Here is a 16,374-nt window from a genome sequence, read left to right on the forward strand (position 1 = left end):
CTGTAGTCCTGTGTTTATTGTAGCACTATTCACAAGAGATAGGATGTGGAATCAACCTCAATATCCATTAACTAATGAATGGATTAAAAAATGGTCTCACTCTATATACATTGGAGTACATTTCATCTGTAAAAAGGGTGGAATCCTGTCATTTGTGACAGTATGGATGAAATTGGAGATCCTTATGCCAAGTAAAGTAAGCCAGTCAGGGAAAGATAAATATCACATGATCTCACAAATATAAAGTTATCTCATAAGTTAAGAGAGAATAGTGGTTACCAGAGACTTGAGAGAGTAGGATGAAGGGAGGGAGGGGAAAATTTGTCTATAGGTATTAAGCTATAGTAAGATAGGAGAAATAAATTCTGGTGTTCTCTTGCAGTAGTAGGGTGAGGATAGATAGATGATAGATAGATAGATAGATGTATAGATATATATTTCAAAAAGCCTGAGTAAGGATTTTGACCACAAAGAAATGATAAATTTTGGGGTACTGAAGCAGGAGCACCACAAGTTCAAGGCCAACCTCAGTTATATAGCAGGCCCTCAGCAACTTAATGAGACCCTGTCTCAAAATAAAAAAGTCTGGGGATGTTGCTCAGTGGTAAGTGCCTCTGGGTTCAATCCCTGGTAACAAAAACCAAACAAATAAAAGACCCAAAAGTCTTCATAGAAAAGTAATATTCTAGTTGAGTCTTAAAGTGTGGGCTAGAATTATCAGTTGAGGAATCTTATCAGTTCAGGCAGTGAGGGAACAGATATCTTTTGATTAACTAAGAGTTTGATATAAATTAATTTTAGTTCATGATGAGAGGGAAAAAGGATGAGAAGGACAGATGGTAGAAGATGAGACTGACATGGTATGTTGGAGTTTTGAGTTAGTATTGGATAATAAAAAAGAATTACTTTGTTAGGTTTTGTTTTCATTATTCTCATGAGCTTTTAAAACTTTGAAGAAAAGTTGTTCAGGAAATGAGAAAAACATTGAGCATTTAAAATTATTTTATACCCCCAATTCAGTGCAGATTCCACCCAGAATACTGAATTAACATGCTGATATGAAAGTTTATAGAAAAACTTTGGAGATTGGTCTAGTTGCCAGAAAATTAATTTAAAGATAGGTAAATGGTCTGATTATAGGAAGTGAAAGAAAAGACTAATAAATGCATATTTTTAAATTTCTGTAAGACTTCAAAGACTTGAATTTTATTTTCCATCACAACCACTCTTGTCCAGATTTCATTATTTTCAATTAAATGATTACAAAAGCCTTCCATCCATCTACTTTTGCCCTTGCACAGTTATCTTTATTGGTGTCACAGTATATTTTTTTAAATTGTAAATGTCAAATCTCACTCCCAACCTTTTTGTGAAGGAAATGGCACATATTACTCAATATAAGGGGAAATTTTTCTTGTATCCTATAGTAATTTAAAGAAAACATGAAAAGTTATTATGACTTGTAGAAGAGCTCTCATTTTCAGGTTTTTGACTCGTTACATTAGTAAAATCATGCAATATTAAAGATGAGTGCTATTTTAGCTCTAAGAAAATTAAATTTGGTTTTCATGGACTATGAATATAAAGTTAGATGTAGCTTGAAGTCTTCACTTTTCTGGGGGATTCCAATGAATAAAAGTTCTAAAACAACAGCAAAATGTATGTACTATCTTTTATATATTATTTACTTTTAAAATACTTACACTTTAAAAAGTGTAAGTTTTTTAAGAGGAGGATATAGATTATATTGATAATATATTATGATTAGTGTACAATTGTATTTTAAAAATTTTTCAAGTGATTTTTTAAAAATGTAGAACTACCATTTGGTAGTAGCATTAAAAACTTTCTTGGGATTGAGGTTATGGCTCAGTGGTAGTGGTAGAGCCCTTGCCCAGCATGCACAAGGTCTGGAGTTTCAATCCCCAGCATTGTAAAAAACAAACAAAGGAACTTTCTTCTACACAGCTAGGAATTACGGTTCATTCCAGGCATTAATATGGGACAGTATCCTTGGCAGAATTTTTTTCTCTTTTAAATATGTAAATGACTTGCATAGTTTAGTGAGTCTAACACTTAAGTGGTAATGTGTCTACATTTCAGAGAGAGGCAGAATTATCCTAATAATATTTTGGGATTATCTTTTCAAACTATGTACTGGGTTATAAGAAAAATAATACTTTGTTGAAGGACATAAGACAAGTAGATCATCATAGAGTCTAGAAACATACTTTTTTATTATATGAAAATTCAGTGTAAGCTTAGGAGCTTAGATGTGGCTCAGTGCTGAGCATGCACAAGGCCCTTGGCTTCAATCCCCAGCATCACAAATTCAGTATAAGCTTAATATAGCATGTAAGTCATTGGGGAAAAGGTAGGTTATTCAATAATTTTTATTGAGACCATATTCCACTGGGAGAGAAAATGAAACCCAGTGCCCATTTTACAACATATACAAATGAAAAGACAAAGTACTAGATAAAATTACAGGTAATTATGTTTATAATCAACCTCAAAGTAGGGAATGCCTTTTTTTTTTTTAAGCAGAATACTAGAACTAGAGACTACAGAAATATTGACAGATTTTGTCATATCAGAAGTTTAATTATGGAAAAGTTTTTTTTTTCTCTCCAACTTTGGAAAAATAGAAATAATTTCTAGGATTGATGAATATAAGTGAGAGTGGAAATTGGTACAGTCATTTTGGAAGGCAGCTGAACACTGTATTTTAAAACTGTGATCGTAATCATAACTTAACAGTTTTACCTAAGGAAATATGAACTACAAAACATCTCTGTGATTACCCAGGAATGTGCATTTTAGCACATACATATCATTGGATCAGAAAGTTAGAACATCCTACATAAAAATCAAAGGTGAATTTGGTCAGCTAACCAGTGTGCTCAGTAAAAAAAACAAATTGTGAATATCTTTCTGCCAATAAATATAAATAACACATTCTTTTTTAAAATATATTTTTCAGTTGTAGATGGACAGCATGCCTTTATTTATTTATTTATTTATTTATTTATTTATTTATTATGTGGTGCTGAGGATAGAATCCAGTGCCTCACATGTGCTAGGCAAGCACTCTGCCACCGAGCCACAACTCCAGCCCCTAGATAACACATTCTTAAGAATATATATATATATATATATATATATATATATACACACACACACACACACACACACATATATATTTATTCAATTGCATGGATGTACCATAATTTAAAAAAATTTGTAATGATGAACACTTCAGTTTTTCTATTTCTTCACTATTAAAAATAGCAAATTATTAATATATACTTACACTATAAATGCAAGAATGTGATAAACAAGTATGTACAATTTGTTATACCTGTTTATTCTTTCTTTAGAATAAATTTCAAGATTTGCTGAGTTAGAAATTGTATCCTTGTTTACATTTTGATACATGTTGCCAAAATGCCTTCCACACAGTGTTATATAAGTCAGAATTAAAAAATTATAGTTGTAGATGGACAGTATTTATTTATTTATTTATTTATTTATTTATTTATTTATTATGCTGAGGATTGAACCCAGTGCCTTGTGCAAGTACTCTACCAACTGAGCTATATCCTCAGCCCCTTATTTTTAAATGTGGTGCAGAGGATCAAATCCAGTGCCTAACACATGCTAGGCAAGTGCTCTGCCACTGAGCTACAGCCTCAGCCCCAGAATTTTTTAATGGAGCTTTAAAATCTAATATACAGCTTAAGTACACCTTATCTTAAATATCTGGAACCAGAAATGTTTCCGATTTTGAATTTTTTTCAGATTTTTAAATATTTGCATAAATACTACTAGAGATCTTGGTGCTGGGACCTAAATCTACACTCAAAATTTACTTGTTTCATATCCATCTTTTACATAGAGCTCTGGAGGTAATTTTATACAATATTATTAGTACACCTATAATTTGACTGAGCTGTCACTTGAGGTTAATTGTGAAGTTTTCTACTTGTGTCATCATTTTGACACTCAAAAATTTTTGGATTTTGGAGCACATTAAATTTTAGATTCTTCACTTGAGGAATGTTCAACCTGTATTATGCGGTATAACCTAGGAAGTTGCAAAAATAGTCTGTTTGAAATTATTACCAATAAAAATTACTAAATCAGATGGGTTTTTAAAAAAAGAAACATTAATTCAGGCATGGTGACATACATACCTGTAGTTCCAGCTACTTGAGAGGCCTGAGGCAGGAGGGTCACTTGAGCTTAGGAATTTGAGGCCACCTGGAATGACCAGGTGAGACTATCTCTCTTTAAGAAAAAAATGTTAAATATATTCATTCTTTAAAAAAAATTTAAAAAAAATGTTTGTAGTAATTTAGACTTATGGAAAAGTTGCAGAATAGTACAGATACCTTCACCTCCTTTCTTCTAATGTAAACATCTTACATAACCATGGTAGGTTGACAAAACTAAGAAATCAATATTGGCACATTAGCTAGAGAAGTTATTCCAGTATCTTTAGTTTTTCCAGTAATCTCTCTCTTTTTTTGTTCCAGAATCCAATCTAGAATACTGCATTGTATTTACTCATCATTTTCCTTTAATTTCCTCCAGTCTGTGTTGCTCATTCTTTCTTGTTTTTAATGACCTAGACAATATTGAAGGTTACTTGTCAGGTATATTATAGAGTGTCTCTGATTTTGAATTGGTTTCATGTTTTCTTATAATTAGACAGGGTAATGAGTTTTGGGGGGAATACCACAGAGATGAAGTGTCCTTTTCATCATATTTCAGATAATATGTTATAATTTATTTACTAACTTGGTTTAGGGTAGTATCTGTCAAGCTTTTCCCCTGGAAAGTTACTATTTTTCCTTTTCATACTCTGTTCATTGGGCTCTGAGGGAGGGAGTGCACATGGCCTATTTAAGGAATAGCAAGAAAGCCAGTGTGGCTGAATAGGATTAAACAGGGAGCAAAGAGTAGAATGATATCAGAGAGGTAAGAATGTGGAGAGAGGATAAGAAAAAGAAAATGGGAAGCTAGGTCATGTAGAATCATGTATGTTGATGTAAGATCTTGGGCTTTTGCTTTTGGTGAGGTGACAAGACATTAGAGGGTTTTGAGCAGAGAAGTGTCATGATCTGGCTGTGTTTTAGAAACTTAATTCCATTGGAGTAGGGTATTGAGAGGCAAGGGTGGACACAAGGAATTGGTTAAGGGACTGTTGCATTAATTTGTTACATTTTTTTACATGTACAAGAAAGAGATAATGGTGGCTTGGTGTACAATGTGGTAGCAGAAGGTGAAAAGTTTTTAGATTCTAGCTATATTTCAGTGAGAGAGCCAACATATTTTCTTGAAAGATTGGATGTGAAGTGTAAGAGGAAAAAAAAAAGTCAAGAAAGCCCCCTAAAAATTGACTTTTAAAATTTTTTTCAAAAAGCAATTTTTGTTAGTGCATTATAATTATACATAATAGTGGAATTCATTATTACATATTTGTACATACACAAAATATAGCAATTGAATTTGGTCAGTTTCATTTGCCAGAACCTTTTTATTCTTTCTAAAAATATTAGAAAGTTGTTATATGTTTTTACATGAAGAAGTAAATAGTATTATCAAAAAAAGTAAAAACGGTATTGAAAAAGTTAATAAGAAATATAGGATTTTACTTTTCTAGAATTTTTAAATGATGTGATCAGTTTTTTATATTTGTAACTTTGTCTTGATTTCTTTATTCATTCTAAATAAATGCTCACATTTATACTTAAACAAAATGAATGTCTTCTGGGTTATTGCCAGGAGCAAAATTGAGTCTTCGGCCCAAGTGTGGGAGTCATATGTGGAGGTTTTGGGTGAGAGTATCTCTTTAATTTTGGGCCCTTTAAATTCAAGTTAATTATTACCCAAGAAGTATGTGTGTTTGTGTACACACATTGTTTTTCTAATACTGAGGACTGAACCCAGGGCACTTAACCACTAAGCTAAGTCCCCAGCTTTATTATTTTTATTGTGAGATAGAATATTACTAAGTTTAGTCTGGTCTCCAAATTGTGATCCTCCTGTCTCAGCCTCTTGAGCCACTAAGTTTACACCCAGCTCCAAAAAGGTATATTTTGAATATGTTTTGAAAGAAGTTGAATAGGAGAGCTGGGGTGATGGCTCAGTGGTAGAATGTTTGCCTAGCACGTGTGAGGCACTGGGTTTGATTCTCAGCACCACAAATAAATAAATAAAATAAAGGTCCATTGACAACTAAAAAAAAAAAAAGTTGAATACGAAAGTCTGGAGATTAAAAGAGACATAGGGACTGATAATGTAGATGGTTTAAATCCATCAAAGAAGTGAGGATATAGAAGAAAACTCTATTAAGGAATAAGACTTGGGATGCTATGACATTGAAAACTGTGGGAGAAGAGGAGGAACCAGCAAAGGCAACTGAAAAGGTAGCTATTGAACTAGGTTGGAAAAACCAAAACATAACCGTATTATTGAAAGAATGTGATGTCCTAGAAGTCAAGTAAAGAACAAATACTCGGAGAGAGTGATCAAACTGTGTTAAAGCTGTTGTAACACAAATAGCATTGAGAACTGGCCATTGGCTTTAGCAGTGTAGTGCTTGTTTGTGACTTTGATAAGCAATTTTGATAGAAAAGTGAGTCAAAGCTCATCTGAAGTGGTTTTAGTAATAAATGGAAAGAAGGTTTTAGGAACAGAGTATAAACAGCATTTCAGGAATTTTGCTGCACTTAGGGGCTTGACTAATGAGATAGTACTTGGTGATAGAAATAGGATCAAGAACTTTTTTGTTTGTTTGTAAGGAAGAAAACAACATGGTGGGATTAAAGTTGGGGGAAATCTTAGTGATACAGGAGAAAGAAAGGATTACTAGAGGAATGACCTGAACTAGTAAAAAAGATTAACATTAGTACACAGGTGAATGGATTGACTTAAGATTGAAATAGTTTATTGTACAAGGTGAAAAGACCAAATAGATGAATACACATGATAGAAATTGAGTAGTTGGTGGCACTTTTCTTCTGAGTGTTTCATTTATTTCATTGTACTGATCAACAAGAACATTAGCTGTGAATGAGGGTCAGTGGGAGAGTTGTGGGAGGAATGAAAAGAAAAGAAGAAAATGTGAAATATGGTGTGTAGGAGAATGGGAGAGTGAACAGGCTAGAGAAACGTATGATTGCCAAGCAGAATTAAGGGCCAGCTTTATGTTTATGATTATAAACTTAAAATTAGATCACTATGTGACTTTATGTATTTATTCAGACATATTCAGCTGCATGAGTGCTGATGTAAGAGTAGTTGGCAAGTTGGATTTAAGATTGCCAAATCAAATGAAGCAGAAGAGAGCTGAAGGTATTGAAGGTATAGACAAGAGAGTGATTTTAATTGACCAGGTAATTTAAGCCAGTAGATAGGAAAGATAAGAATCACTGCAATGGGGGACAGTAAAAATGGTTATAATCAACCAGTCTGGTGAGGCTAGAGATTTTTGGAGTTAAGATATTAGAGAGTATATTTTAAAATTTCATAAATGATAAATATAAACATGTACATTATTGAAACATTTTATATTATCCCATTAATATGTATAATTTTATGGGTTTATGAATCAATTAAAAATAAATGAAAAGGCTATATTAGGGCTGAGCATGTAACCTAAGTAAGTGCTTAGAGAGTATAAGGTTTGAAATTGAAATTATGGGAAATGAGTGAGTGGGATAAGGTGGAGAACAAAATCATTGAAAGAAAGAAGAAGCTGAATTATTGGAAGCAAAACGACTATGTGTATATTAAAATCACTAAGAATTAAAATAGGAGTATATTGGAGAGATCAGTAACTAAGATTTTTTTAGTAATGAGATGGGGTGACCTGATAGTCAGTAGGTAACATCAACAATGAGAGACATATAGCTTAAAACAATGAAAATCATAGCTGGCAGATTTAGGGTTGGGGGTGTGGAGACGGCAGTGGATTTGACCAGTTCCACATCTGGGACTAGTAGGAGGATAAAGGTCATCACATGAGAGCTGCAGAGGAAGCAGTGTCTTCAGAGGAGCTAGGTTTCTTTAGAGAAGAGATTGGCAGACTAAAAACCTATAGGACAGATTTGGCCGGCTATCCTAATAGTTTATGAGCTAAGAATGGTTTTTATATTTTTTAATGATTGGAAAAAAAGGACAAAAGAATAATGTGACATGAAATTCAGATTTTGTTGCCCATAAATAGTTTTATTAGGGCATTGCCACACTTGATTTTTTTTCAGGGGTTTTTCCTTCCTTCCTTCCTTCCTCCCTCCCTCCCTCCAGCAGCTGAGTTGAGTAGTTACAACATAGATACAAGTGGCACTTTCATGGCTTCACACTAATGCTCAAGGCAGTATAAATCATAATGTTACTGTTACAACTCCAGTGTTTTGAGTGCCATGTGTATCATCATACCATAATGTTTTATTTTTTATTATCAGTGCTTAGCTGTTGTTTCCAAATAAGAAAACAAAAAAGTGTACTTAGTAGGTTGTCCTTTTGAGGCACAGTGGAGTATGAATGATTTCATTGAGTTAGGTGGGAGAGGATTGTGTTTAGTATTCAGTGACATAATAGCTGTGCTAGAAGAATATCATATAGAGTGAATTATCAGACTATGCACTAATCATAACATTGCCACCTCATCCAGCAGCAACAGTTATAAAAACAGTTATAAAAAATAGAAGAAATGGAATATATCATTAGAGTAGAATTTGTTTACAAAAATGGAAAGGACATGAGGCTACATTCTTACCTAAATTTATTAGTGGGTTATTTGTTAGCCAGAGAAAGCTGTTTGCTGGTGGCATATGATTACAGAAGCCAAACAAATATGTACAGAGAGAAAAACTTGCTTAAGACTATTAGCCTTGGGGCTGGAGAAACAGCTCAGTAGCAGAGCATTTGCCTAGCATGCTGAGGCCCTGAGTTCAATCCCTAGCACAACAAAAATAAATATAATAAAAATGATTAGTCTTTGGGCAAGAACAGTTGGTTAAACAATTGAAGGCTTAAGAGCAAAATCAGTTGTCAGTTGAAAAACAAGACTCTGTTTTGAGTTATTTTCCTAAACTTGTTATTTGAAGAGGCACTGTGAGTTTAAAGTGACTAAAGAGGGTACATCTGGAGGGGTAAAAACAAACAGAAAATAAAACAAATCAACTTACTAGGTAACTCTGTGTGAGGAAGACATATGAATGAAGGATGACATATTTAGACAACTATTTATTCAGAACCTACTCCGTAAAAGGCGATTTTCTTAGTGCTGCTTGAAATGACTTTGGAAAAAAAATCATTGCTGCTGTCTTTTAATCTTTAATGTTCTTCCTTTTAAAATTATTTCTGATCCAGTATTTTGATATTAATTATAATTATAAGTTATTTATATTATAATCAGTTGTGATTATATGTCTGAGCCTATGTTGGTTGTGAAAAATGAAGCAATAATAAGCAACCATTTTATAATCATGTCTTAGAATGCCCAGGGCTGACTAACTATGAATATCAAGCTCCCAGAGATTGTTCAGATAAAGGAGAGGTAGAAAATTATTGATGAAGGATTGGGGATAATTGGCCAATTTGGGATTGGTATCGATATGTCAGGAAACACAGAATTGAATTTAGGAAAGCCATGTGCCAAATAACATAAATGGGACTATTATTAATGAATATTTCTTGACAATCCCAGATTTCAACTAAAACCCAGCCCAACCTTCATGCATTGGGGTATGGATATCTGGTAACATCCAGTCATCTAAGATAGGTTTGGAAGGCATCTAATTACACTATTTTCTACCTCAAATAAATCATACACCTATGAAGATCAGGCTGTAAATAGTTTCCCTAGGCTTAGGGATACTATTATTACTACATTATTACTTTCCAATAAACAGTTTTTAAGATCCTGAGATTAGGGTGGATGTGGATAAATAGTCCTGAATGTTGAAACCAAAGGCTGTTGGTTAGACTATGCCATTAAGTCCTTGATTAATTCTAGAGTGGACTCTTGATGAGGTAAACTAGGAAAACTAGAGCCACAGAAACTTCTGAGTTTGAAAGCCATCATCAATCAAGAGGCATTTACACTTGCTAGCATGTAAGCCTGTATTAGGATAAGCTAAAAATCAAAGACAGTAGAACAGAGAAAGATATGTTGGATTTTAGATGTCTTGTCTGCAGTCTTCCTTAAGATTTTATAATCTTTTTATGGCTCTAAGCCTCAAGTAACTAGAGCCAGGGATATTTTTTCAACCTTATGAACTATTATGTAATACATTATCTGGGTTCAAGACTTTCTTATTTCACCAATATAATTAAAAATTCTCCTCACCTCCAGTCTTGCCCTTATTGAATTCATCTTTTACATTTTCTCCAGAGTAATTTAGCTGAAATGTTTGACTGTTTTATTTGCCTTATTTTTTTTTTTTAATGGCCTTCAACCCATGCTAGTGGTTTTCAGATTGCACTTCTCAGTTCCCAGCAGATGGTACAGTACCCCCCAAGGGACTAAGGTATAAGAGGCTTCATAAAGTATAAGAGACTTCAGCCCCTATCTAGCATCCCTCACTCACCATATTTTCCAGAGCAGAGCACTTTTTTTGATGACATGTAATATTGAGCTGCTTTAAACTTTAATCTGAAAAAGATTTTTATGATTAAATAATAGGTTTATAAGTACTGGCCTATACCTATAAACTGTAGGGAAGATTCAAACTCCTTAACCAATATTGGGCTCGCCATCTTTACTACAGAGTTGATTTATACTCAGCAACAGAGAACTTCTTATATACAGTTCCACTGTGCCTTTGGTTTTATTGCCCATCCACCTGAATGTTCTTACTTTTTATTCCTTCTCATTTGGCTAACTGTTGCTCTTTGTTTTAGACATCTTTTAGGTGTTATCTCTAGAAAACCTTTTTATCCATCTCCCTCCAAGGCAAGCTTGAATTAAGTATCCTCCTTAGGACTTGAAAAACTGTGCTTATCTCCCTTGTTACATTTTTTTTTGGATTGTTTTTCATTGTTTGTTTCATTTATTAGAGTTTGAACTTCTTGGGAGCAGGAACTAGGTTTTAAAGTTGCCTTTATGTATCTTCAGTGAATACTTTAGAGCCTGATATGTAGTAGAAATAAATATTTGTGCAACAAATTGGTTATTGTTGATATCTTTGTAATGCATCTTGTAATGGGTATATAACCCCCAGAATTAAATGTACTTATGTTATCCCTGTATGGAAATTTGTTCTCTGTTGGGTGTGTTAGTCATAATGTATGTGAATGCTTGAATTTTAATGTACCTTTTTAAAAAGAGACAAGAATATTACTGGCACTTTTATTGTGAACTAGAGCTCAAGTTTAATAGCTTTTTAAAAAAAATTTTGTGCAGCTCTGAAATATGTGAAACTTTTTCATGTAATCTCATGCCAATGTTGACCCATGTGGATTAAAATAGCTCTATTTTAATCTGTGACCAAATTAGGAATTAGAATATCTACCCAGTAGGGATATGTAAATTATTATAGTTTATAGCATGAAAAGTTTATATAAATAAATGCAATTATTCCCATTGAATATTTTAAGTTAAAATCTAGGTTCTAATAGAGAAATGTAGTAATTTGAACTAAACATTGCCAGTTGGAAAATTCATTTAGATTCTTTATTATGTTTGCCTTTACTATTTAAAATTACTTATATCTTTTTTAAGGAGTCTTCAAAACTAACTTAATAAAAACAAAATTTTATTTCACGAATCTAATGTTATCTATTCATGTTCCCTAAATTCAAGTTTGATATTTACTTAAAATACCACAAATGAATAAGTGAATTATGTTTAGTTTTTGTTCATAGTGTAATATTTATTTAAAAAACATTTTTTTGTGTGTATGATACTCGGGATTGAACTCAGTAATGCTATACCACTGAGCTACATCTCTAGCCCTTTATGTGTTTTATTTTGAAGTAGGGTCTTGCTAAGTTGCCAATGGTGGCTTCAGACTTGTGATCCTTTTGCCTCAGCCTCTGAAGTAGCTAGAATTAAAGTGTGCACCACCATGGCCAGCTCTATTGTCACATTTTAATAAAAACTTTTAATAGTATAGTGGAGCAATTCCAGAAATTATTTTGGAAAGAAATCTTACCACATTAAACATTCTATGAAATTTTTGTTTTTCATTTTTTCCCCCTCAAGAATTGTATTATAAGTGATGTTTAGTTATAATGCTTTAGTGACTTAAAATTATATACTTTTCTTTTCATACAGATAAAGACACAATAAATAAAATTAGAGATTTACGAATGAAAGCTGAAGATTATGAAGTAGTGAAGGTGATTGGTAGAGGTGCATTTGGAGAAGTTCAATTGGTAGGTTATTTTAATGAGATTTTTATAGAGAACTTTTTTAAATAAAAAAAATCCCGTGTGTCTAACATGTATATTTGGGAAAATATTAATTTTACAGAATTCTTGCTTTAAATTGTTCTAATGATTCTTGCCTAAGCCTTAAACTAAGTCTAGCAGTAAGTCGAAAATGTTCTCCCCGAGCATCCATGTGTAACAAAAAGATCTCAAGCATAAGAAGAGAAATTTTTGCTCTAATATTAGACTATCTAAAATACTATGGAGTAGTAAACTTTTTTTTTTTTTTTATATATTTATTTATTTTTAATTTTCGGCAGACACAACATCTTTGTTTGTATGTGGTGCTGAGGATCGAACCCGGGCCGCACGCATGCCAGGCAAGCGCGCTACCGCTTGAGCCACATCCCCAGCCCTGGAGTAGTAAACTTTATAAAGTAGCATACATAGCAAATGTGCTGTGCTATAAGGAATAAAGTTTTTCTAACATTACTTACTTCTGGTAATTAAAGCCTTGTCATTAGCTAATTGGGATAATTCGGCAGAATAGAAGAAATAAAAATAGCTGAAATAATGCTAAATAATAAATAATAAATTATTTTTAAAATATTAAATATTCTGTGAAACATGAGTTTTAAGTATTCAAAAAAAGTTTGTTTTCAATTTTAAAGGTAAGGCATAAATCTACGAGGAAGGTATATGCTATGAAGCTTCTCAGCAAATTTGAAATGATTAAGAGATCTGATTCTGCTTTTTTCTGGGAAGAAAGGGACATCATGGCTTTTGCTAACAGTCCTTGGGTTGTTCAGGTATGATGTTGCTACTGTTTGATTATTGCTGCTCTAGTTTATAACTAAACATATCTGAGAAATTTATTTTATAGAACAGTAGTAGTTTTTTTTACAATTATAGAATTGACTAATATATTGTTGTTGTTATTTAAATCATAAAATTTAATTTAGTTGAATCATCTCTAGAAAGACCAAGGCAAAATAATGGTTTCTTTAGAATTTGAATAACTGCTTTGATTTGAGGAAAGTATATTATACTTTAAATAGATACTTTAATATTGAAATTCAAATCTTATTTATTTATTTATTTTTAGTTGTCAATGGATCTTTGTTTTACTTATGTATTTATATGGGGTGCTAAGGATGGAGCCCAGGTCCTCTCACATGGCAGGCAAGCACTCTAACATGAAGCCACAACCCCACCCTGAAATTTAAGAGTTTTTTTGTTTGTTTGTTTTTGGCAAACATAAGATTCTCTTATTGTATACTTTAATCTTGAATAGTCATGAATGCCACTTAGTTTCTCATGCCTCTCCCAAATATATTCTTAAAATTAAAATAAATCTATAATTAAAATCATTAAATACCTTTAAAAAAAGGAAATATGAAGATCTTAAACAGCTATGTATATTAGGTATTATTTTCTCTAGAGCTTATTTTATTCCAAATTTCTAGTATTTAGTGAAGGTGCTCTTTTAAAAATTTGCTCTTTTAACTTCACATAATTTATGTGGCCACCTAATACATTTATGCCTAATATTCTAGCCAGTTTCTTATTAATGGACTTTACTTTTCCTGATTAGTCTTTTGCTGCTGCTGTTTTCCTATTTCTTTGTTAACTGTTACTATTACTTCTACCAACTGCTATCACGTATTGAGCATCTGTTGCACTAAGTGCTTCCTATGTTCAATCATTTTTTAACAGTCCAGGAATATAATTGCTATTAGGTGTACCCCCAAGTTGTAGATTAATTCATAATTTTGTTCATTGAACATTTGTTAATTATTTAATTGCCAGGTATCCAGATGTTGACTGAACGCAAGGTATGAAAGTCAAGAAAGGTTTATTAGTTCTTTATATCTTCTGGAAGAAATTGTGGTCATAGATTGCCAGAGCCAAGCTGCTAATAAGGAACAGTTGAAATTGTAGCTTGATTTATCAAAGACTTCTTAGAGAATTGTGGTGTTGATATAAATTTAATAGTACAGTTCACTAATGCACAAGTTAAATAAGAGGTACTATATTTCTTTGCTTAAGAGATTTGTGTATTCTCTATTGAAATTATTATAAATAAAAAATTATTATATAAAAAATTCAGAGTAAAGAAAGTTATGAAGGAAAAGGTGACTTAACTCTTCAGAAAAAGGTTTATAGTTCTTTTGAATATACAGCAGACTGTGAGGCATTTGTCTTTTTTTAAATTGTACTTGTAACTGTTCTTTAATTTATTTTACTTGAATATTAACATTAGTATTTTGTTAGTTTTTTAATGAAACAATCTTACTTCATTCTAAGGAATTTGTTTTTTTTGCATTTTATAGCTTTTTTATGCATTCCAAGATGATCGCTATCTCTACATGGTGATGGAATATATGCCTGGTGGAGATCTTGTAAACTTAATGAGCAACTATGATGTGCCTGAAAAGTGGGCACGATTCTATACTGCAGAAGTGGTTCTTGCGTTGGATGCAATCCATTCCATGGGTTTTATTCATAGGTAAAGATAAAAATGCTTTAAATCTTTCATTTGCTAAAGGGAGTAGCTAAAAAGAACTGAAACTTTGATTTATTTGATTAATATTTTCTACTCTAAATTTACTTAGTCTCTTCCCATGTGACATGAGTGACATTTAGAAATGATAGTTTTAGTATTTAGTTTAATGTTGATATGAATGTATTCTTTAATATCATTATTATATATCTGATTTTATAGCTTTTATATATTTATTTGTATATTTTATGTTTATATGTATATATATACTATATCTGATTACATAGTTTTTAAATGGTATTTTGAAAAGTAATAATTGTTTTCTAAAGTAAGCACTAAGCCGGGTGTGGTGGTTCATGCCTGTAAGCCTAATGGCCTGGGAGGCTGAGGCAGTTCAAAGCCAGCATCAGCAACAATGAGGCACTAAAGCAACTCAATGAGACCCTGTCTCTAAATAAAATACAAAATAGGGCTGGGAATATGGCTCAGTGATTGAAAGCCCCTGAGTTTAATCCCTGGTACCCCCTCCCCCCCCAAAAAAATAAAGTATGTGCTGGAGTGTTACTTTGGTTTTAATTTTTTAATATAAATTGACTTTCTTTTGATTAATAGGTCTTATTTATGCATTAGAACAATATCATTTTTTTGCAAACACTGTCTGAATCCTATATACAATTGCTCTGCTGTATTTGCATGTCAGTGATGAAAAATGAAAATGACTTAGAAACTGTCCTGGTGTTATTTATGTACTTACCTATCTTACATGTTTCAATTACCTTTTATATTTTCAAATGTGATATTTTTGGTGGTTAATCTCTCTCAAATGATTGAAGAATCAAAGCTCTATCGTGTGTTTGTGTGTGTGTGTGTGTGTGTGTGTGTGTCTTCTTTTAAGGCATTAAAATATAAAGGAGTTTGCTTGATGAAAATTCAATTTCTAGATGTGGATAGGGAACACATGTAGATCAAAGTTGGCCTTATATAGATTGAGAATACTTGACCTAAAATAACTGCCTCATAATTTTCACTAGTGTCTGATCTGTTTCAGAAATATTCTGCTATTTTTTTTCCTCCCTTAGGGATGTGAAACCTGATAACATGCTGCTGGATAAATCTGGACATTTGAAGTTAGCAGATTTTGGTACTTGTATGAAGATGAATAAGGTTACTTAATTACACTTTAATTTTTGTTAATTCAAAGTAAAAGCTTCTTAGAAAATGCTATAAGAATTCACCAACCATATTTGGACTTGCCCGGAATTGATGTGCCTGTATTTGTTGAACTAAATACCATGGTTTCAATGTTGTATTGGTAACTTGTTAGCGATTTATTTTTCCTGTCTATTTAGGGTAAATGTGGATTTCCAGATTTACTAAATCCTTCATAACAACTCTATAATATACACTGCTGGTAACTAGAAATGGCATTAGCTTAAATGTCACTAAGTACTTACACTATTGTTAAAATTAGACTTCCATAAAAA

General features: G+C 32.4%; 1 protein-coding gene across 3 annotated transcripts in view; it reads left to right on the forward strand.

The window, feature by feature from the left end:
* Positions 1-16,374, forward strand: part of Rock1 (Rho associated coiled-coil containing protein kinase 1) — a 151,407-nt gene that overhangs the window by 46,894 nt on the left and 88,139 nt on the right. For 2 of the 3 annotated variants that reach the window (XM_015482498.2, XM_048806464.1), the window contains exons 3-6: positions 12,293-12,393; positions 13,059-13,196; positions 14,721-14,896; positions 15,970-16,054. In XM_015482498.2, the coding sequence (XP_015337984.2) occupies positions 12,293-12,393; positions 13,059-13,196; positions 14,721-14,896; positions 15,970-16,054 (500 nt within the window). Of the gene's footprint in view, positions 1-6,060; positions 6,435-12,292; positions 12,394-13,058; positions 13,197-14,720; positions 14,897-15,969; positions 16,055-16,374 lie in introns of those variants that run through there. The other variant, XM_048806465.1, reaches the window with a different exon arrangement.

This window comes from Marmota marmota, unplaced genomic scaffold, assembly GCF_001458135.2.
Source record: "Marmota marmota marmota unplaced genomic scaffold, marMar, whole genome shotgun sequence".
NCBI lineage: Eukaryota > Metazoa > Chordata > Mammalia > Rodentia > Sciuridae > Marmota > Marmota marmota.